At 34.2% G+C, this 23,799-nt stretch overlaps 2 protein-coding genes across 6 annotated transcripts in view; one reads left to right on the top strand and one right to left on the bottom strand.

The window, feature by feature from the left end:
• LOC120773451 (transmembrane protein 132C) overlaps window positions 1-20,409 on the top strand; it is a 44,449-nt gene extending 24,040 nt beyond the window's left edge. The window contains exons 4-17 of one of the 2 annotated variants that reach the window (XM_040102343.1): window positions 3,536-4,056; window positions 8,354-8,573; window positions 9,293-9,436; window positions 10,579-10,784; window positions 10,844-10,991; window positions 11,055-11,207; window positions 11,273-11,520; window positions 14,018-14,373; window positions 14,432-14,836; window positions 16,300-16,408; window positions 16,473-16,572; window positions 18,335-18,590; window positions 18,672-18,931; window positions 19,461-20,409. In XM_040102343.1, coding sequence (XP_039958277.1) covers window positions 3,536-4,056; window positions 8,354-8,573; window positions 9,293-9,436; window positions 10,579-10,784; window positions 10,844-10,991; window positions 11,055-11,207; window positions 11,273-11,520; window positions 14,018-14,373; window positions 14,432-14,836; window positions 16,300-16,408; window positions 16,473-16,572; window positions 18,335-18,590; window positions 18,672-18,931; window positions 19,461-19,475 — 3,141 coding nt within the window. In that variant the 3' untranslated portion in view covers window positions 19,476-20,409. Of the gene's footprint in view, window positions 1-3,535; window positions 4,057-8,353; window positions 8,574-9,292; window positions 9,437-10,578; window positions 10,785-10,843; window positions 10,992-11,054; window positions 11,208-11,272; window positions 11,521-14,017; window positions 14,374-14,428; window positions 14,837-16,299; window positions 16,409-16,472; window positions 16,573-18,334; window positions 18,591-18,671; window positions 18,932-19,460 lie in introns of both variants that reach the window. The other variant, XM_040102342.1, reaches the window with a different exon arrangement.
• Window positions 20,410-22,596: 2,187 nt separating this feature from the next.
• LOC120774710 (protein trapped in endoderm-1) overlaps window positions 22,597-23,799 on the bottom strand; it is a 35,683-nt gene continuing 34,480 nt past the window's right edge. For all 4 annotated transcript variants that reach the window (XM_040104448.1, XM_040104449.1, XM_040104447.1 and 1 more), the window contains exon 7: window positions 22,597-23,042. In XM_040104448.1, the coding sequence (XP_039960382.1) occupies window positions 22,859-23,042 (184 nt within the window). In that variant the 3' untranslated portion in view covers window positions 22,597-22,858. The remainder of the gene's footprint in view (window positions 23,043-23,799) is intronic.

Here is a 23,799-nt window from a genome sequence, read left to right as displayed (position 1 = left end):
GAAGAAGCATAGACTATCGAAGATTACACCTAAAATCTTAGGGTTATTGACAGTCGGCGTTTTCACGCCATCGACTGCAATATTAAGTTCAAGTCTATACTCCGTCGTCCAGTTCGTAAAAATGGTCGCTGTGGATTTGGTGGGGAAAGTGTGAGGTTCCGTGCAGTGAGGAAACGAGAAAGGTCGGAGAGGTAGCTGTTTACTTTCGAACACATGCCATCGATTCCATTGCCCTTTTTGTAGTGTAATTCACTTCGCACAAATACCGCGTTCCATAATTTATAAAACCTGTTTAACAACCCAAAGATCATCTTCATCGTTTTATTCTGATAACTATCTACTGGGAAGAAATTGGAAAATTGTGCATAGCCTCAATAAAGAAGGTACAGCAGCTTCAATACGCAAATTTTTTTTACTGAAGTTTTCCTTTATCTCGTTTAATAAAGAAAACAAAAAATGGCTCATTTAAGGGAAAATAATTTCGAATATACAATTTCACTTTCTTTTTGCTTATTCCAATAGATTCGAGTAATTAACATACGAAATCATTTTCATATACCTTAGAAAAATTTTGGTCCAACATTTTTCTTAATAATAAATATTAATAAAAACTAATTGAATTTAATATTTATTTACCATTTCGCCAAAATTATTGTTTTGAATTTTTGTTTCAAACCTGTGAGCTATTTACTTTCTGTGAAATCTTTACTTGCTTATGTTGGCAAGAAGTTGCTTAATGCCAATTCAACTGAATCGAGTTTTAAATGGTAAAATGGATGGAATTTGTCACAAATTTAATGCGCACTACCTCCTGCACTCTTAAATTAAGTTATATACATATGAATAAAAACTAGAACTAAGTAATTTTAAAGATAATATTTTTTTATTTCTTCAATCAAAATATTAAGTGTTCTTATTTTATGAGTAGCACTTTCATCGAATTAAGGCCCCTTTTAACTATATTTTGGTTGAAGTTTAGAAACTCGGTTTTAGGGTTTTGAACTCAACAGTCAAAAAAAATTTCGATTCACGTTTTGTCAAACCTCAACGTTTTTATACTCTTGCAACCAGTTGCTAAAGAGTATTATAGTTTTGTTAACCCAACGGTTGGACGGATCTCTTAAAACTAATCTAGATATGTAGATATAGAATTAAAATCATATATATAAATGATCAGGGTGATGAGAAAAGTTGAAATCCGGGTGACTGTCTGTCCGTCCGTCCGTCCGTCCGTGCAAGCTGTAGCTTGAGTAAAAATTGAGATATCTCGATGAAACTTGGTAGTATGTGGGTTCCTTGGCACAAAACAAATTTCAAGTTCGTAAATGGGTATAAACGGACCAAATTGAGTTATAAAGCTATAATTTTGTGGGCATAATGTGGACAAAATTTTTTTACAAAAAAGTGGGCCCCGCCCTCTAACAAGTTTAATGTATGTATATACATGCAAGGTCTGTCGCAAAAGAAACAGAACTTTTTAAATATAACTGTTTCTGGAGGCGCCACCTATTGTTGGGTATCTGAAATAAAAAGTTTGATCTCTTGTTGACATTTCGTAAAAATTTTAAGACAATTGGATAACTACAATCGATGATATCGATCAAAAGCTGCTGTCACGCATTTGGTCATCGGTCGTAAAATGCAAAGAACAAATATTGAATTTTGTTTTAAACTTGGGAAAACGTTTACTGAAACATTTCAAATTATGAAAAAAGTTTATGGTGATCAGTGCCTATCCCGTAGTAATGTGCATGAGTGGTTTAAGCTATTCCAAGAAGGTCGTGAGGACCTCTGTGACGATCAGAAGTCGGTCGTCTTCAGAAGTCAAAAATTAAGACAATGCTGATTTGATTCCAAGGGTTTTGTACACCGAGAGTTCGTCCCACCTGGCCAAACGATTAATGCTGTGTTTTACCTTGGTGTTATGAAGCGTCTTTTGTCACGCATTCGTCGTGCTCGACCACAATACCGTGAAGCAGGGTCCTGGCGCCTGTTGCACGATAATGCGTCGTGTCATCGGTCGACGCTTGTCACTGATTTTTTGACAAAAAATTCCATATTAACCATTAATCACTCACCCTACTCACCTGATCTGGCACCCTGTAACTTTTACCTATTTGGAAAACTTCATTTGCCCATGAAAAGACACTGGTTTCAGGACATTTTAGCTATCCAAAAGGCGACGACCGATATTCTCAAGAGCATTCCGAAAAATGACCTTAAACACTCATTTGAAATACTAATTGATCGATTGTATCGAAGCACAAGGAAACTACTTTGAATAAAAAAATATAACTTTTGAAATATTGTAATTGTTTGTTTGTTTTTTTTAACAGTCCTGTTCCTTTTGCGACAGGCCTTGTATATTTAGTAAAAAATCAAAATGATTTCTTAATTAAACAAAAATTAGTTATGAATCTGGAATTGATTAGGTTGTTTTTTATATTTCGGGATTAAAGACCAAAAACAAATTTTAATTTTCGAAAATCGCTTTTTGTTTTTCAATATATTTTCCATTAAGATCGATATATTTTTTCATGCGTTTCAACCTATTTTTGAAGCTCTTTTGGCACTCTGATTGAGGTAAATCCAAAATATGCGTTTTGAGCGCATCAACCGCAACATTAAGTGTCGAAAAATGTTAACCTTTTAGTTTATTTTTCTCGTACAGAAATAACAAGAAATCAGATGGTGCCAAGTCAAGACCTGACGGTGAATTTCTCTTCGAATTAAGTGCTCAAAACTGCAGAGAGCTCCCATTGCACTGGTGAAGAGTGTTGCGTCTTCGGCGATTGTTTTTCCTCGATTACCATAAATGAACGCTGGTCCTTGATGGAGTTAAGTTAAACATGTCAAACTTTACGATGAAGTTGTGTTGCAACACTAGGATTGCCAAATCTCAATATATAATAGACAACAACTGCCGCACAGAGTGATGCAAGCTAAATATTATTAAAAGCTATTTAATTGCCAATTAAACATTGGTTTACTTGGTGATAGCAAGTTTGAATTACGAAGTATTTTTCTTATGCGCAGCATATCAGCTTTGGGCCAACATTCGTGAGCAATTCACCATTCCGTCATATTTTAGATTGGCAACACCAATCAAACTTCGACTGAAGATAATTGAAAATCGTAATCCAAAAAGGAGTTGGGTGGATCTGAAGTCGAATTGCTTGAACAGTTTGTCTATTTTGGCTGTTGCTTTAATTAATAGATGGAATAATTTACCTTATTTCCATCTGAAAAAATTTTTTTGACTGGCTTCTATAACCATTGTTTTTTTTTTTATCTGAGTGACAAAATTGTAATCCTGATGATCAAGTATCATGATTTAAACAATAATACTTATATATTTTACATTCTGCAAAGACCTAGCTTACAGTTTTTCCATTAAAAATCAGATAACATTTTATGTTTTCTAGTTGCAACATTTTCTTTATATTTTTATAATTATGGCAACTCAAAATGTATTATCTTCCTTCACACCCTTTAAACTATTATTGCATTCTTAACTAATTGTGTATAATTTTAGGTAATCATTCCTTCAATATGGTGGCCTGGAAATCCATTAGTCTCGGGGAGTAGCAGTACTTTACAGAAACTGCCGCACAGAGTGATGCAAGCTTCATATAGCGTATTTGAACCTTCGCCACGCAACTCTGAACAATGTGAGCCTAAAGTCCAAATCCAACCATTGACAACATTTGCTCATATTCCTCTTGTCGCTGCTTCGGTGCAATTTAAAGAAATTCGTATTGATGACCAACTGACGTTTCTTTTACCGCAAAATGCTTTGTATCCAATGTCAAAAATTTATGTGCCAGTAGTTTTTCATCAAACACAAGATTTTACAGTGTCCGCATTTACTATAAGAGCGCGCGTAAAAGCGGGTGTTAAAATTCTGGGTGCTACCATATCTACCGACTTGTGGAGTATATCAATTGAAAAGGAAAATCCCAAACACACTACTGCTCGAGTCACTGCTTATAGAAAAGAATCTGAAGTATCTGCAGAAATTGTCAATGACATGAAAAATACAAGTATCGAAACAAGGTGATAAAACTAATGTGAATTAATATTATTTTAAACTATATATTTTATAAAATGTTTGTTTCCATTATTTATACTACACATTTAATTTTTCAAACATTTTATTCTTTTCTACGGAATTCACGCATACCGTACATAGAGTATAATATAACGGTTTTTGCCATCTCTAAAATTAACTGAGATATATATGGAGTTATCTATTTGATATTAGAGATGGGCAAGTTCCTATTATTTCACATCCAAACAATGTTTTAATCGAAAATCTTCAAAGTTTGGAGGAGCGTCTCGGGTTTAAACATTTTAGAAAAGTGGGAGTGCCGCGCTTCCTTAAAACGAAACTTAAAAAGCATTACATTTTTTCGTAGAGATGTACGATTAAAAATCCCAAACCCCATATCTCAACAATTTGAACGAAATGTTTGTGATATACCTAATATTGGGTGATGCATTTTTTAAATAAAAAACACCGAAACTTCAAATCTAATGGGGAATGTTTATCATTCGAAAGAACAATATTTGGAATTTGGTATATTATACGCTTTCAATTTAAGATCTCGACGTGAAATGCGTTAAGTACTTTCCACGGTCTTAGTGTAGATTCTGCCGTACGGCTGCCATATTTTGTTCACTGCGTGCTGTACGTGGTATGTATATTCGGTCGAATATTATCCAATAATGAATACTGGGACTCGAGATGGGTGATGGTATTGCGAAAAGTACGCTCAGTAGACCGAATATGTTGGCCATAAGTTGAGCGAAGCGCGCGAAACACATTTTTTACAGAGTAGAGTGCTCTCATTCATACGGATGACGGTGACCTGTCTCTTAATTCGCTGAACTATGTCCATGTCGTCGTATAACTCGTACAGCTCATAGTTTCATCGAATGGGATATTCGCCGTTGCCAGTATGCAATGGACCATAAATATTCCGCAGAACCTTCTCTCGAAAACTGGTAACGTCGACTTATCACAAGTTGTCTTCGTCCATGCCTCTGCTCTATTTAGCATGACGGAAATAATGAGTGACTTATAGACCTTGTTCGTCGAGAGAGAACTTTACTTCTCAATTGCCTACTCAGTCCGAAGTAGCACCTTATGCAAGAGATATCCTACGTTGGATTTCGAGTCTGACGTTGTTGTTGGTGTTAATGCTGGTTCTTAAATAGAAGAAATTATCTACAACTTCGAAGTTATGACTGTCAACAGTGACGTGGGTGCCTAGTCGAGAGTGCGACGACTGTTTGTTTGATGACAGGAGATATTTCGTCTTGCCCTCGTTCACTGCCAGACCCATTTGCTTTGCTTCCTTCTCCAGTCTGGAGAAAGCAGAACTAACGGGGCGGGTGTTGAGGCCAATGATGTCAATATCATCAGCTGCTGGCATATGCTGTACACTCTTATAGAAGATCGTACCTTCCCGGTTTAGTTCTGCAGCTCGAATTATTTTCACCAGAAGAAGGTGGGAGAAGTCACACGAAACAGAGTCGCCTTGTCTGAAACCTCGTTTGGTATCGAACGGCTCGGAGAGCCTTCCTTCCCGATCCTGACGGAGCTTTTAGTGTTGCTTAACGTCAGTTTACACAGCCGTATTAGTTTTTCGGGGATACCGAATTCCGACATTGCGGCATAAAGGCAGCACCTTTTAGTGCTGTCAGAGGCAGCTTTAACATCGACATACATGCTCCTTATCAGTTCTTCGCCGCCGTGTTTGAATAGCTCGGCCGGCAATACATCGGCTTTCTCCGCTTTGTTGTTCTTCAGACGGGTGATTACTATTTCAACTTCTTCACGGTCGGGCAATAGAACGTCTGCTCCATCGTCGTCGATTGGGGAATCGGGTTCGCCTGCTCCTGCTGTCATTCAGTAGGCTGTAGAAGTGTTCCTTCCATAATTTTAGTATGCTCTGGGCATCGCTTACTAGTTCGCTCCTTGGATTCTACAAGAGTATGCTCCGGTCTTGAAACCTTCTGTTAGTCACCGCATCTTTTCGTAGAGCTTTTCGAACCCTGTCGACCACCTTGTCAAGCTCATCAGACTCACCCATTTCGACCACTCTCTTTTTTGTCTGCAAATGCGTCTCGTTTCTTTCTTCAACTCTCGGTAGCTATCCCATACCGCACGTTTTGTGGTAGGTACTGTGACATGATGCTCCTCATCGTACCAACCGTTCTTTTGCCTTTTCCGAAAACTAATGGTTTCGGTTGCAGCTGTACGTAAGGAGCTTGAAATTCCGTCCCACAGTTCTCTTATACCGATTTGCTGATGACTGTTTTCAGAAAGCAGGAGCGCAAGTAGAAAATCGTTCGGTTGTCTGTTGTGATTGCAGCTTTTCGACGTCGAACCTTCCTTGTGTTTGTTGACATGCGTTTTTTGCTGCACAGAGGCGGGTGCGGCACCTTCTCAATTAAGGGACCTTTCATTTCAGATGCATGCATTTAAATCATAATCCTTAACACGTTTGCAGGGTCGTCATGAAAAGGGGGTCTCTGATACAAGACTGTTTTTCTACTATTCATTGGGCGTTTTTACGTGGAAGAGATGCTTCGCCTTCTCACTTTAGATCGCCTTCAAACGGCTGTTATTTGGCTACCCGGAACTTTCCTCCCTTGCGTTTACACATGGCCCCATCCTCCATTAAACCTTAAATAAAGACGAAAATATTGCGCTTATCGTTTTAAAACTCTGCTTACTTCAGCACACTTTTTGCTTGGACTTTTTAATTAGCATAGTTATTTCAAGGGAACTAATACATTGATTATAACGACCGATTATTTTCGCCGAATGAAGGACAAACCGTACTTCGAAAATGGTATCGAAAAGTTGCAATTTCGATACCATTTTCGAAGTACGGTTTGTCCTTCATTCGGCGAAAATTTCTTCCCAGCGAGCATTCTTTTGAAAAATCAGACCTAGACAATACGGTGGATACGGAAGTAATTCGAAGTCCATTTAATGAATTTTTGATCCGGTGCATTGTATTAAAATTTCTATTTCAATTATTAACACTGACTGGTCGGCAGTACTATCCTGCGGTTTCGTGTAGAATTGGGGACCTAGTAATGTTCTTGAGTCCATTTTTACATATGTTTCATCGTCCAATGCAATGCACTAATAGAATCTTGTGTAGCAAGCAATCGTGCAATTTCCCAATTTTTACACTCTTAAAATAGATAAATTTGAGCGAAAACATGGTCTAGCCCCTATATAACTAATATCAGGATTTTCGAACATCCACCATACTTTACTCTATATGATTGGTTTTACACCTTAAAGTATTTTCCTGGTTTTGGTTTTTGCAAGTTGCAAGAGTCTAAAATGTTCCGTTGCACCCGAACTTAGCTCTTCCTTACTTGTTATTTGTTAATTTTTTTGAGAAACTGTTTTTTTTTTATTTGATAAGTTTTTATTAGTGTTTTTGTTTTCGATTTTAACTTTGAATCGCACTACGTTTTTAAGGGGTCAGTAGGGTAGTAGAAATTTTTATTCTACAATAGAGCTTTTTTCACATATCATGAGGTATATCGTGGAGTGTATAAACAAATTTTTTCGGATGGTAAAGTTGGTTGAAAACACGTTTAAAGTTTGAGGTACTGAAGGAACACAAAGATTGCACTCTGAGCGCTCCGAACGTTGAACGGTATTATTTTTTACCCTTTTTCGAAACCTTCCAATGGTAAAGTGCGTTTTATTTGTCCATGATTTAGCTATTAGCTTGTGATGGTCAAATAAAACACGCCTAATGTACTTAATGTACTTACTGTAATAAACACTTACTTGTATAATAGAATTTGATTTATTAATACTAAACCGATGTAAAGTCACTACAACTAAGTATCCCGTTTTTTTGTTTTCCACTCTATACTACTCTGATCAAATTGAAAGGTGAATTTTTAATTTATGCATCGCGTGTTTTTCGAATCGGTAAATTTTTTTTCTATAAGTTGGTAGTACTATTAACATCTATGTTGAATTTGACGTCAAATTATTCATTAGTATTTGAGATACCTCGGTTTTGAGACTCGTAGCAACAAATTCACATGACCACTCCGAGGACATCGTTTTCACTCAATTGAGGATACAAAAGCTGAATCGAAGAAGGCTCTGATGGCCATCACGACAGTGGATTTTTCCAAATGCTATGATGACTGGAAAATAGACAAAAATTCACCTTTCTATTTGATCACAGTATATATGTGATAAGTTTAAAAACCAAATCCCATTAGTACTTTAGAGATATTGTAGTCATCAAAGGTATTTATTATTAAATACATACTTACCCCACTTTCGTAATATTTGCAGTTCCGTTGAAGTATTCTCTTGGCTACTTCAACTTGGTGACGCAGTAGTAGATGTATTGGATGGTGGAAAAATAGTTTGGTATGTTTCTTATGTGTATAAATCTGACAAATCGAAAAACCAAATTTCGGCTAGTATAGTAGCTGATGAATCCAAGAAAAGGTTAACAACGAAATTGGAAATCAACAAGGATGATATACAAGCAGTCTTACCAATGGCTAAGGTAAGTAAATTTGTCTGTATTTGCAAAATTTTAATGTATTTTGAACCATTGAAAGTGAATAACATTTTATATTGCTTTATAGTCAATTGTATTTAATATTTTTTTTTTTTAATTAAGCAATGCAGTAAACATCTTTGAAAACACTGTAATAATAATTTGTATACGATTAATGCATCGCGTGTAGTAGTAGCTTAAGTGGTCAGAAGTGTTTTTTTTATATCAATACGACCGGATTAAGATAAATATAATTGAATTAAACTAAAAATGATGACTTATCTACCACTCCAGTTGGCAGCTTGGCTGTACAACGGATGATAATTTAATTCTGCCCGCAGTTCATGAAACTATCAATGGTTTTGTAAGATTTGCTCTCGTTTATTTTAAAATCGTTATTTTCATTTCACTTTACAAAAAATATGAAACAAAATAACTGAAACCTTTGTAATGTCAGGTATGTTTTGAAAAATAAGGAAGTAAACAAAGAGACAATTGTGAAAAAATTTACCCTTGAAATCATCAAAATTTACTAAGATATTCAGGGCAACAAAAAAGTTTTTTTCGTAGAACTGTGTTATTGACAATATTTCGTTTTTTTTTCTTCTAAGTTGTGATTTGTTATTAAAAAATGTTCTTTGTCATTTTGAAATTGCTCTGAAAAATCTTCGTTTTTTATTTGAAAACAAAAACATGTATTTTTAAATTACTTTTATTAAACATAGAACTGGGAATTAATCAATACCGCGGTGCTAACCGGACGTCAAGTAGCGCAAGCAATAAAAGTTTTCATCGTTTCACAAGCTGGCAAAGTAGCTGATGTTACGCTACAGAGTTCCTGTTATGCTGAAGACGAAAGTGTAATTAAGGTAAGTATTGAAAAAATACCTGCACTATACCTTCTTTTAAAGTTTCGTGTTTTATTTTCTATAACCTTTTTCAGTTACAATCGAATGGAATAATTTACAAATAAGCAAACTTTTTTACTTCAAATTGTTGTTCTAATAAATAATTACCTCAGTTTGGATATTTCATATAACAGATTGACAGGCGTTCTCATTTATACCATACAAAAGCAGTAGATGTAAAATTTGTATTACTGGGAGACACAGTTATGATTAATACATTTTTGAAGATGGCTTAAATCGATTTTACATTAATTTATTGCCCAATTGTTGTATAGTTTTTCCTTTCAGATGCTTCAAACTTAAACAAATACTATACATATGGATAGTATAAAGGGCGCCCTAAACTTTACGCTAGGTTTAAATTTCTCGCCATTTATGTAGTAAAAGGTTGACAAGCCCTATAAAAAGAAAATCGGCAGCTGACAGTTTAGGCTTTAAAAGTGGAGCGTTACACGATAGAACAACGTATCTTCATTATTGAACAATAATTCAAAAATAACGAAAGAATGGAGTGCTGATTTTTCGAGCAAAATCATAATAAGCGATGAGCACATTTTCAACTTGATGAGTTTGTTAATCGCCGCTTTTGCGATTCTGAGAACTCACTTGTGATTGTTGAAAAACAAATGCAACGGGTCACTGTTTGGGATGGCTTTTGGGCTGGAAGCGTAATTGGACCATGCTTTCTGAAAAAAAGGCAGGTCAAAAAGTGACTGTTACTGGTGCTCGATTTTGTGAATATCGAATGTCTCAGTTTTTTGGCAACATAACTATGTTAAATAAAATTGTCAATACTTGTTTAATAGGTTTTTTCTAGATCTTCTACATGAAGGTGACTAGACCGGACCGACATGCCTAAGGATAAGCTTAATACACGTCTGCTAACTACCGTTGGTCCCACGTCAGTCGTTATGGTGTTGTAGCGGTAGAATCCTACCGAGTTGACAGTTCTTGACCGGATAAAAAATCCGTGTCCGTTTAGGTTACGTAGACCCGACTGTCGTGGGAACCTTCCACTTCAGTCGTCATAGCTATATATATACCATTACTAATTTATCAAATGCTTAAAAGTTTTTTAACTTCTACTCATCAATTGATTTCAGGTATCATCTTCGTGCAGTTCGGTTTATGTAGATGGCTCTGAAATCAGAGGTTCCTCTAATGCCTCGGTTATTGTAAAGTATGGATCCTATGCTGGGTTAGCAAAGTTTACTGTATGGATGCCAGAATTTCCATTAGAGGTTTACGTGTCGGACTTTAGGTTATCACAAATAAAAGGATGGAAAGTTATTGACGACACCAGTATTTTGTAATACCATTTTTAGTTCATTTGGTTTTTCTAACACATTAATCAATTCCACTTTTTAGCTCAATCAAACAAAATCAGCATCGTAAAAAACGATCCACGGGATGGAATCAATATAAAAATGATGCTAGTGCAGATAAAATTATATGCAAAGCGCGATATCAACAAAGTCCAATAGAAGTCTTTGCAAGATTTTTAGCAATTGACCAAGTAAGGGTTAAAATATTTAATGTCTTACGATTTATGAAAATATTGTCAAATTTTGTTTTCTAGAACTCTGGAAGAATAAGTTACTTTATTTCGCGTCGAACTGGCTTAAGAGTTACCGATTTAGTTCAACCCCTTCTAAGGGTGTCCGATCCCAAAATAGCCATATTAAAAGGACGAATACTGCAAGGAAAATCGATGGGACGTACAGATATTCAGGTATTATAACTATAACCAATTATATAACCAGTCATTAACAACAATAAAAAATTAAATCAATTTAGGTTTTATCACCCATAACAGGACGGGTGATAGGAACTAAAGAAATTCGAGTAGGAAGTGACAAAGTCAGTATAAGAAGGCTGATTGTGCGAGTGATTTCAGGACTGCAGTTAACTATTTCACCGGACAGCACGATTGACAACGGTTATACAGCAGAAACTTCAGTGACAAATAAGCTAACTGCGCAATACCAAGAAGGATTACTAGATATTGATCTAGAGTTTTCAGATGGATCTAAAACTCCCTTAAGGTTTGAATTTATAATTAACTAGCTTTTCCCTCGGATTTACCCGCATTGAATCTCTTACTTAATTATCAAGCATCATTAAAAAGAAAAGATCAAATAACTAAATTTCTTGTACAAGGTGCTGTCCAAAGTAAACAGGACTTTTAGAATCTAGCGCCCCCTGATCGCGCTATCTCTATGTCGACTGCGTTAGAATCTGCTATCTTTATCGATTGTCCATTGAGAATTTCAAAAAAAATTTCATGACATTTCATTGATTGGAAGTGAAGTTATTGCGTTTTAAGTGTCGGTATGTTTGTGTTATCGGTGCGAAAATAAGCTTCGAACAAAGAGCCAACATTAAATTTTATTTTAAAATTGGCAAAACTTTTGCCGAAACAAGTTCATGGCGATGATTGCCTCTCTCGTAGCAGAGTGCACGAGTAGTTTCAACGTTTTCAAAGTGGTCGTGAGGACATAAATGACGATCAACATGTGGACCAATCCAAAATCCGTGATCCCCGGAAATTCCATCAAAACTGTGCGCGAATTCATCAAAAATTGATTTTGCCGAAAAAACCATCTGTCCTTTTTTTTAAAGTCCTGTTTACTTTGGAACGCACCTTGTATATTTTAACTTCAGGAACAAAGCATCCAACAAAGCAAATGTTGTCATCCAAGCCTTTTTATTCGCCCTCCAATGAACTGGCAACTCTTGTAGGTTTTTACATCTCAAAGCACGTGGCCTTAATAATCGGTTGATAAAAAGAGGCTTGAAAATTTAGTCACCAGAATTGTTGCTACACAATAAAAATCTTACCCGAGCAACCCCCCCAATTTTCAACCCATCAAAAAGATCGTAGGTCATTGTATAGTAAATAGATTTTTAAAAAATACTCAGTTTTAATTAAGTCGATTTGTCAATTTCGCGTTGAGTTATGAAGCCAGCAATTTTGAAAAATGTTTTTTATAGAGAAACGCGTTTAAACTTTCACTTATACATACATATATGTTTGCACCTCCGAGCGGTCGATTTTTAGAACGCTGCCTTCCAAAAACTATGCAAGTTACGACCTTCCCGATTTCACAGGATATTTATGATAATACAAGCTATCGAAAAAGCAAATAAAAAGAAGTTTTTTTTTTTGAAAGTGTCACTCTGGTATAGCTCCTTAAGCTTTTTAAACTACCAAATTTTTCTATGAGCATTCCAAAACAGTGTTCGAATTCTATATCGACATACTTTGTTAAAAAACTTCCTTTCACTCTGGGTTAAATTTCTGGAATCCTGTCTGAATGACGTTATAACAGTACTATATAATTTATATGCACTGTCACCTGAGCCCCATTCACCTTCTCCAAAAAATGTATCTGCCTCATTCGATAATTCGCAAATACGCACGCGGCTTGTGTCTTAACGAAGTAGATTGGCTTTTGTGAAAAGTACGCTTCTGAATCTTGTGAAGGTTTTTCCGCCACTGGAATTTCGGTACCATCCACATATCCTACGCAGTTAGATAACTCACTCCAAGTTTCTGCGTTCTTTCTTATTTGGCCAAAGTAAATACTGGTCCTTAGATTTCAATAGCACATTATGCGCTCAGTTAAATTCGAAAAGAAAAAAAAAACATGTTAATGCATACTGCAGAAAACTGACGAAGTTTGACCTGAAACTATACCACCATCACTGATTCCAAATAAGCCCGCAATCTTTGGCAGAGTAGCTCCTTCACCGCTAGAACCTAAGTGATACAACTTAATTGCTGGTTAAGTTTCAGTTGGAAATTGTTTGCACGATCAAGTTTGATTGAAAAGATCGTCTCCCTTTATTGGACCCAAAATAAACATCAAAAGATTTTCAAACGACACGTGTGATCTTGAATCTGCTTTCAACAAGTTCCCATAAGATTTTATTTCGGTACACTATTTTGAATAAATGGTACAATGTAAAAAAGAGATGAGTTATAGCAATATTGCCACTAGCGCTCATTTAACTCATGTTGCATTTTGCCTCTTTGATATTTTTATATAAATACCACATTAAATGGGTACCATGAATACATATGTTTTCAAATTTATCACAGCAATATGAAAAATTTTTACAATCAGCCCTTCCATTTCTATGCCCCAACGATTTTAGAATAATTTTCGCTAAAAATATATAATAGTAATAAAACTAAGTTTACAAAATAAGTTAATACGATAGCAAATTTGATTGTAATCCTTCCACTATTTCTTCGAACAATGAGGTTGAACTCTTTCGATATATTTTTTTGCCAGCACCTCAATGTATTTAGCAGGCTTTGCAAGTTGCAAGCGTATAAAATGTTCGGTTACACCCGAACTTAGCCCTTCCTTAATTTATCAATTAAAATTTGTGATCTCCAGAAAATGTTTTTTTTTTCGTTTTTGTAAATTAATATTTGGTTATATACTATATATCTCCTGATGTACTAATGTGATTGAAGTAATGTATTCCCCAAATTACTTAAATTAATATTTGTTTCTATCTGTTTAACAGAGATATTTCTGTGGAAGACTACTTTTTGCTGGTGGAGAGTTTGGATACCGAAGTCGTTGCATTTGCACCAATGTTGGCGTCACATCATCCAAGAGTTATAGCGGTAGGCGAAGGAAGCGGCGACCTTTTACGGGTAACATTACTTTTGTCGGAGGATTGTCGTATGCGACGAAGTGTTACATCCTCAAAACATATCAAATCGAATTTTTCTCCTCTAATAAGCTCACTAGCAGCCGTTGAAGTAGATTTCAATAACTTTGATAATAATAACAAACTTGAATCAATTCAAAATGATGGAATCGTAGGCAAAGATAGAAAAAATTTCCGGATAAACGGCGATTTAGCTGATATTATCGGTAAATATAATTATTTATAAATTAATTATTTCAAAGTAATGAAAAAATATAACAGTAGGCATCCCATTAAAAAATTCAATCTATAATGAGGACAATCTTATGGTACAAACAAGGCAACATCATGGAAGTACACAACCCTTAAAAAACTATCGAAAATATTCCTTTCGTAATGACATGTCGTCTATGGAAGTCGGGGTATATGTACTGCTCACTGCTTTTTGCTTTGCTATCGTGGTATTCGTAATTTCTTGTGTTGTATATGCATCGAAATTTAGACCAAGAGTTCTTGACACTGGAAATGGTCCCTTAGAACTGAGTAAGGCTATTATCTCGCCTAATATTTTGTCGAAGGATTTACGATTTCCTAAAGAATCAACCACTAATGTGCATGACTGGGTTTGGCTGGGACGTTCAACAATGGATAGATCAGCAACGGCTAATGACACAACCACCAATAATCGAGGTGAGTTATTTATTACTGCTCTAGTACAGCAGCAATTTATTTTCATTCCACTATTGATACGGCAATTTCAGTGTTTTACTCTAAATATTTTCTAAACGTGCATACAACCTAATTTCTCCCGTTTATATATTTAGTATGCATATCGGGCAAGTCCCCGAAAAAATCAACTTCGTGTATATATATACATATATGTATGTATGTATACTATTGGATAAATCTAATCTGCTTGTTTCAAAGAAATAAAAACTTAAAACTACATCTTTTATTAAATTATTTATATTGATCGATTCGTCATTCAAAAATAAAACTTCCTAATAGATATCTTAAACGTAAATACGAATAAACTCAGGATCCACATTTAAGACCTATTTATTATCAGTAGCATATTTTTAGTAATTTCCATTAATTAATCAGTACAAATTTGAAAACAATCATTGAATAAAACATCGTTAATTCTTACATACAAGGTATGTTCCAAAATAAACAGTACCTTTTGAATGTAGCGCCCCCTGGTGGCACCATCTATGTATATGTCGACTGGTGCGTTAGAATCTGCTATCTTTATCGATTGTCCAGGGAGAATTTCATGACATTTCATTGATCGGAAGCGAAGTTATTGCGTTTTAAGTGTCAGATGTTGGTGTTATCGGTGCGAAAATGAGCCTCAAACAAAGGGCCAACATTAAATTTTGTTTTAAAATTGGTAAAACTTATCCCGTAGCAGAGTGCACGAGTGGTTTCAACATTTTCAAAGTGGTCGTGAGGACATAAATGACGATCAACGTGTGGGCCAATCAAAATCCGTGATCACCGGAAATTCCATCGAAACTGTGCGTGAATTCATCACAAAACAGCCGAAATCATCATTGGAATTCATGGAAATTGAATTGAATATCACCAAAACATCGATTTATCGCATTTTGACCGAACATTTGGGCTTACGAAAGGTGTGTGAACGGTTTGTTTCGCAAAAATTGCTCAAAATCGTCTCATCGATCGACGCTTGTGACCGATTATTTGACCAAAACTCACATTTTAACTATTAACCACTCCCCGTGTTCACCTGATATGGCACCGTGCGACTTCTTCCTTTTCGAAAAAATACATTTGCCCTTGAAAGGAAAGCGTTATGCAGATGTAGAGGCCATTCAAAAAGCTTTATTGAAGGAGACTATTTTGAATAAAATAAATTGATTTTGCCGAAAAAACCATTTGCTGTTGTTTTTTTTTTAAGTCCTATTTACTTTGGAACGCACCTTGTATAACTGTTGCTCAGTATTGTAGTTTTTATGTACAAATATTATCAGAATGCTCAGACTTGATGTCTCTGTTAAATAAGCTCATATAAACGACGAAAATTTCTATAAGATTTTTTTAGGAAGCATATTAGACAAAGAAAAACTGCACCACCATTATATAAATAATTAAAACTTTTATGGATTTAAAAAATTGTACCTTTTCAGATGCGCGCATAAAGATTACAAATAACCCCATTAACTTTATCGACAGTTCGGTCACTTCTTTCGATAATCATCTAAAAATCTCCAGTCATGGCCAAGAAGCAATTCCAAGGTACACTTAAAGACAAATTTGTATATTTTTGGAATTTATTGCAAATATTTTATTTAATATTCAGGCCTGAAATAAATAGTTCTAATTGCTGCATAAAAGCAATCGAATATAAGCCTCCTGTACCTCCCCATCGTAATATTGGAGTAAGGGCTCTCGTAAGTTTCGTAAGTATAATTGTTGAATTATTAACTCTCTCATTTCTTATTAAAACAAGTTGAATAGGAATTACGATTGCCGATTACGCATTTACTTAATTTGAAAATAATTTTGCTTCTGAATGACTTTGCAACTTTGCAAAAAAAATGTATACAAAAAATATCTTGATGAAATTAGTGGGTATCTTTTCCCGACAATCTTCTTGCTACTCTTGCCATCATTATCGATAAAGCTGTTTAGATCTTACTTGCTATAACTGTGTGCTTCTTGAATTAAAGTTTTGATTCCAGAATGCCCTCGAATAGTCGTGGCTGTGAAGTAATCTTCCACTTCCTTATGTTCAGCGATATTCATTTATATACACCCTGTCAAGAAAGTATTGGGAATTCTTCATTTAAATCTCGCGCTTATATCCTAGGTTGGTACAACTGTCCTCAATTATGATGCAAAAAATTAGCGCGATCTGTCAACCAGTGTATTTACAGCAGCTGTTTATGTCAGTCGACCTAGGTAGTGTTTGTCGAATTTTACAATGACCGAAAATATTGATCAAAGTATTTATGTTAAATTGTGTGTTGCGAACGAATTTTCGTCTGCCGATACGTTGAAAATGTTGCGGAAGGCTTTTGGTGAGTCTGCACTATCAAAAACTCGTACTTACGAGTGGTACAGAGCCTTCAAGGAGGGTCGGGAGACCGTCGAAGGCATGCCTCGAGTATGACCGACGATAACGTTGAAAAAGTGATGATTGTTGTCGAAAATAGCCATATGAGCTTGAGAGAGATTGCCCATAAATTGAAGATGTCACACGAGAGCGTACGTACGATTATGCATGAAAAATTGGGCATGCAACGCGTTCCTGTAAGACTTGTTCCGATAGAGCTGTATTTCCTTCAAAAAAGACTGCAGACATGCTGGATCGAGCCAATTCGGATCCCACCTTCATGGAACGCATAATTACTGGGGACGAGACATGGGTCTATGAATATGACACACTTGCGAACCAGCAATCATCCGAATGGCGGCCCAAAGGCGCGCCAAAGCCGATCGAAAGTGAAAGTAATGCTCATTGTTTTCTTCGATGTTCGCGGTGTCGTCCACTATGAATACGTTCCAACTGGTCAAATCGTCAACAAAGAGTATTATCCTGGTGTTATGAGGCGCCTACGAGACGCTATCTGTCGGAAACGTCCGAGTTTGTGGGCCAACAATTCGTAGATTCTTCATCATGATAACGCACCATCGCACAAAGCCATCATTGTGAATGAATTTTTTGGCCAAACACTCAACAAATATCATTGAGAAAGCACCGTATTCACATGATATGGTCCCCTGTGACTTTTTCTTATTCTCCACACCGAAATATCCATTTCGGGGAACACGCTTCGACTCAATTGAAGACATTAAAACAAATTCGACGCGAGGGCTGAAGGCCATCCCGGAAAGTGCCTATAAAAAATGTTTTGACGATTGGAAGAGTTGGCACATGTGTTTCAAATGGATGTTACTTTCAAGGCGATAAAATAAACTTAGATGATTGAAAAATTTTCGTTTTATTTATAAATTCCCGATACTTTCTTGACAGGGTATATAATATATATATATATACTATTTATATTATAATTTATTTAGACCAAATATGCTTGTAGTTTACAAAACGCAATAATTTCTAATTTCCTTAAAAAAAATCAGTTGGTTTTATTTCATTGAAAGATATTTTAAATTCGCATAACGGTTGATTCTAACATATTTTTTTATCTTTTATTTAAGGATAATGAAGAGCGGGTGGGTTTGGGTAAAGTTGAAACCGAAGAAAAGGAAATTGACGTGAATCTTTTCGAAATAGGAGTTGTCAAAAACACTGACCAAAAACAAAAGGATACCCATTTGATGCACAAGTCTTTACAACAAAATTACAATGAAATGCACAACGCAGAAAAGATAGTACAATTTGCTGATTATAGTAGAAAAACTGCATTCCAATTTGATTCGCTACCACAGAATAGTAAAGTAGACAGTGTTACTGGTAAGTAGTACCAATAAACAAAATTCTTAACACAGTAGCTAACTAGGAATCTTTAATAATTTCTCCATAATTATTTTATAGGAGATTGCATTATATACAAAGCACCAGAAAATAAGACACCGACGTCAAATTCAATAGAAGAGAAGGAGGGGGCTAAATTATTGCAACCGAGATCAGAGATTAAATCCGTCTTGAAAAAGGAAGTTAAGAGAGCTACAGTTGTTGGAAATCCTATGTTTTCTAATACAGCATATGATCACGTTGATAGTAGAGACGACCTAGTCCTTGATGGTTTTGAAATGGATTACGAACAAATTATGCATTATTTTGACAATTTAAAAGTAAGTTAAATAAGTGTATTTACGTTTTATTAGTGCATACCGCTTAACGGAATTCGAGTAACTTAAATAGCGAATGAAATTAATTTTCGATCAAATTTGATGTAGTTATAAATTGTGTACTCTAATCATTACTACATTTCATCCGTGAATCCCTATTCCCTTTGTCCCGTTTTAATTGTCGTTTCGTTTTTATTTTCATTCGTTAAAAAATGCAATTTTATATACTTTATTGCAACCGCTTCCGTCGCAACATGGAGATGCAAATGAACCTTTGGCATACATAGAATTTTCTGACCCTAAAATTCCCAACTGCTTCTTGTTACAAAATTACTCAACATTTATTCGTTTGAAAATAGGGAATAAAAATTTATTTTCGATAAATGTCGATAAGTCCAACAGTAATGTCAAAAGTAATTTTTATTTCGTTTTAAAACGGCAACGGAAATAGGGCTGCATTTAATAAAACAATCATTACAACAACAGGAATGAAATACATTAAATACAGATTTATTTTTCTTCATCTTTGTAGGAGTCGAATGCTTAAATATCGTCTGATGTCAACAATGCGCATTACACTATATCTACAGGAGCTAAACCATAATATATGATATATATATATCATTGACTGGAATTTCTAACCATCATGGAAAGTTTGTGAAAGTCAAAGTAAAAAATATACGGCGGAAGATGCATATTAATATGTAATCTTACAAATACCAGTGCGCATAATATTACGCTTATTTCGTTCATAAGTAAATACAAATAATAATGTTACTCGTACATTTTGGAACACACTCATATAAAATACGCGTGTTCTAAACCAACATACGATTTAATAGATAAGAAAACACTGCAAGATTTTTAATTATTGTTTAAGTTTTTATATTATTGAACATTGTTTTATATTGGTTGCATAAGCTCATATATTTATTTCATTAAAATATTTATAAAAAATCATTCCATTATCAATAGAATACATTTAATTGTATGTATGCAAAAAGCCAAATATTTAACTGTTTAAGCATAAGATTGTGCCGTCCAAGTATTTTATTTCAGTCTAATCATTAATCCTGCTTTAATTATTATGTTGTCATATATACGAATGTAATAAATTCCTCAATAGCAAACAAGTAAAATATAAGTCGCTTGCCATTGAAGCTTTTGCGGAATTTTATAAGCTTTTAGAATGTGAAACAACTAACCTTAGATATATTAAACTTTCTTAATGTAATAAGTAATTACTTTTTGTCTCGTTTAAATGTACAAACTATTAATACATAAATGGTTTAAGATATACACGTATAGTATGTTAATTTATAAAAATTCAACAGTAATGTTAATGTATCCTGATAGTTACCCAACCAAATATATCGCAATATTATCTGATTTCGTTCACGAAAATATGTGAAAACACCAAAATGAATTATAACTTGTACAATTTATATACTATAAATAAATCAATAGAGAATAAACAACAAGATTTGCATAAATTATCAAATGTGAAGCAAGGAAGTGTTGACAACAAATACGCATCTCGCATACTCGACGGTTTTTGGTTCAGTTGGATATTATTCAAAAGAAGCATAACTTAACTTTGCAATCAATTGTTAAGATTGTTACAAATGTAAAAATTTCACTACATCTTCACACAATTCTCCACTGCATAAATTTATTACAACCATATATGTACATATAAAGCTTGTGGTCGTGGTCACAAATGTGAACATTTTCACTATTTGCCACGTCACTGATTAATGAATACTGTTTTGCCAGAATATGTACATATAAGTACATACATATGTATAACCGTTTTTTTTTATTATATGATACAAAAATGCAATCAACAAAATAGAGATATGTTACAAAGAAATAAAATCTAATTAGTGTTTATGCAGGAAACGGAATGTGTAAGTTACAGATTGAAATTTTTTTTGATTTTATGATATTGATGCGTGCCAAACTAAAATAAAAACACACTTATAGTAGACTGCCAATATTTCATAGTCAGCAATGACCCGATGGGTATCGACTTCGGAATGTGATTTTTCGGTCATGTGTAATATTGAATATGTTCGAAAATCTAGAAATATGAGAAATCTGTATATTCGAAACCAGTAAAATGTCAAGGATGTTAATAGGGGAGTACTGTAAATGCATGGTGGCATGGTGTTCTTTTTCATTTCGTCAGTTATTTCCAACTCAATTTCAATTCAACTGAGTGCAGTTGAAAACTGTTAAGTACGCAACATTGGTAGTTCGTAAACCCAAAGAGGAATTTGGTTGATATACATAAGTATAATTGCTTTGCTGGCTGATGCCATTGGATGAAATTACGCATTTTTTTCATTTTAAAGTTAAGAATGTGTGAAATATTACTTATTAATACTCCCACTGACAAGTTAGATGTCAAAAATTACCGATTTCACACAAAAAGAGAAGAAATCACGTAAAAATAAGAAATTTATCAATATATCTTTAAAGGTAAACGGGTTATTCCAAAAATAATATCTTCTTCGATTGTCTTCCAAATTAAAAAATCCGCAAATTTATTAAAACAAAATCGCTTACAATGATATTATATTAGCTACTCACAGTTGATTTATGTGCAATATCTATACGTTTTTACGCAGCAGCTATGACAGAGTTGTGTTTTCGATCTTTCAATTTTCATAAATATGACAGACGTGCATGTTGTGTGGTTGCGTCATGCATACTACACAGTTTACATTACCGAAAAAGCCCTAAGTAAAGTTGCAAATCGTTTTTAACGTTTTTTTTTTAATTTTTCCTCATGTTTTTTTACATAAATTTTGACATAAAATTGTCAATTAATTATAAAAAATTATGAATATATGGACGATAGCTAGGCGTTTTGTGAACATTAAAAAAAAAATTATCAAATCTGTTGAGTAGTTCGACCGGAATCATGTCCGCCAGTTTAAAAGTGTGTTTGAGAAAAACGCGTTTGAGTTGTGCACTCCGAGCGCTCCGAACGTCGAGCGGTATTATTATTTTTGGGCCTTTTTCGAAACCTTTCAATGGTAAAGTGGCTTTCTACATTAATTCTCAGGGTATAAGGAACAGAAAATGCCGAAAAAAAAATGTTTGAAAAAAGATTACCCCACTGACCCCTTCACTTCAGTTAGTCTTTTTTATTAAAATTGCCATTATTAGTAATGCAGCCGAATATTACAAACAAAAATGCAAACTCAGTGATAGATATAGATTATAGTAGCTTCATCTAATAAACCGGCTGGTATGGGCCTTAGGAAAAACAGCGGTGTCAATACTCAGTTGTTGAAAATCAAATTCATCACTAAATTCTTAATACATGTATTAACATAATTAAATCATAACGTCTGCTATTTTTTTTATGCTGGGATCGAAATTTTAAAAGGTTTCAGGCGTTAAGGAAACCAATTTTAACTGTTTTGCTTTCGAAAAAAACTAAAATAATAAAATCAATGCAAATGTCTTGTAAAAAAGTTATTAACAGAAATTAATTTATTTCTTTACAAAGTGACAGTCTTTACAAAAAGTAATTTTTTAATATACTAATACTCACTTCTGTTTGCTGTGGGTTTTATAAATTCAATATTTAAGTAATATCATACTTTACATTTACCATCCTTCGTATACGTAAAAGTGAAATTAAAACTCTTTAATTATTGAATCAATGTTTTGATTCTTCATAAAATAGGCAATAAACCATATTTTTCTACTATTTCTGTTTATTTTTCCAAAAATTGTTAATGAACTAGTATTTTTGCTTTGTAAGAAAACCTATGTCCAATAGGTTTTGTGTTCAGTTAAACACAGTTTTAAGGGCTCTATTGGCAAGACAATACACTTAAGACAACATAAAATAAAAAGTTGTACGTACTTTATAAATATAAGTAAATAATACTATAAATTGATTATTATTTCTTATACAGAGTATGTTTGGCACAAATTATTCACGTGTTTCTCGCTGGTAACTTGAAACAAAGGTATGCTCCTAAGTGGTCCTGTGTAGTCTTCGTTTTTACTGAGATGTACGCTTCTACTATGAATCGATGACAACGGCTTACCCCAAAATTTTAAATGCTTTATTGTATTGTAATATGCAATCCTGTATAAATATAAATTTTCATTAAATTATTATTTATCAATTACAACTTTGAAAATGAATTCAATTAATTAATAAAGGCATAAATATCATATATCAATAAGCTGCCTAGAGAAAGTATTCGACTTTTAATTTGTTAGTAGATTTGTTCGTCGAGATAGACTTAACTTAATACCAAAGTATAGCTGAAGCTACGTAACTCAAGTTAGCGTATTCGTACTTTCGACAAATGAGTAGCTCACTATTACGCATCTATAATTGCGCGAATACAGCTGCTTTTCGACAACAGAATATCAAATTGAATTTTACGAGGAGCTATTGTCTATCAACAGCAGATGATTGTGTATATTATCAACACTTAATCAGGAAACAATTCAAGAGCAGTTGTCAACACTGTCTATTGATACATTCATGTGATTAATATATTTATAATCGTAATAATTGTACTTAACTCTACACTATTATACATTGAGAGTTAAAAAATATTTAAGATCCTTAAAAAATTTACCTTCTTGAAAAATTGAGGAAATTTAATAATTTTACGACGAACATAAAAATTAATTCAGTTTTATTAAACATAACTATTTTATAATCTAAAGGACGTCATTATTCACCAATAATGGGGTAGGAATGATAATTTCCTTTTGTAGTGAGCTCCATAACTTAACATGTTTTCGAAATCAAGGTTAAAAATTCGGCGAATAGAAGCATACAAAAATTTAATTATCAAGTTTATTTTTTAGAATGTTCGGGAATGGCT

This window comes from Bactrocera tryoni, chromosome 4, assembly GCF_016617805.1.
Source record: "Bactrocera tryoni isolate S06 chromosome 4, CSIRO_BtryS06_freeze2, whole genome shotgun sequence".
Lineage (NCBI taxonomy): Eukaryota > Metazoa > Arthropoda > Insecta > Diptera > Tephritidae > Bactrocera > Bactrocera tryoni.
Note: the sequence above shows the minus strand (reverse complement) of the source record. Positions and strands in the feature narration are given on the sequence as shown.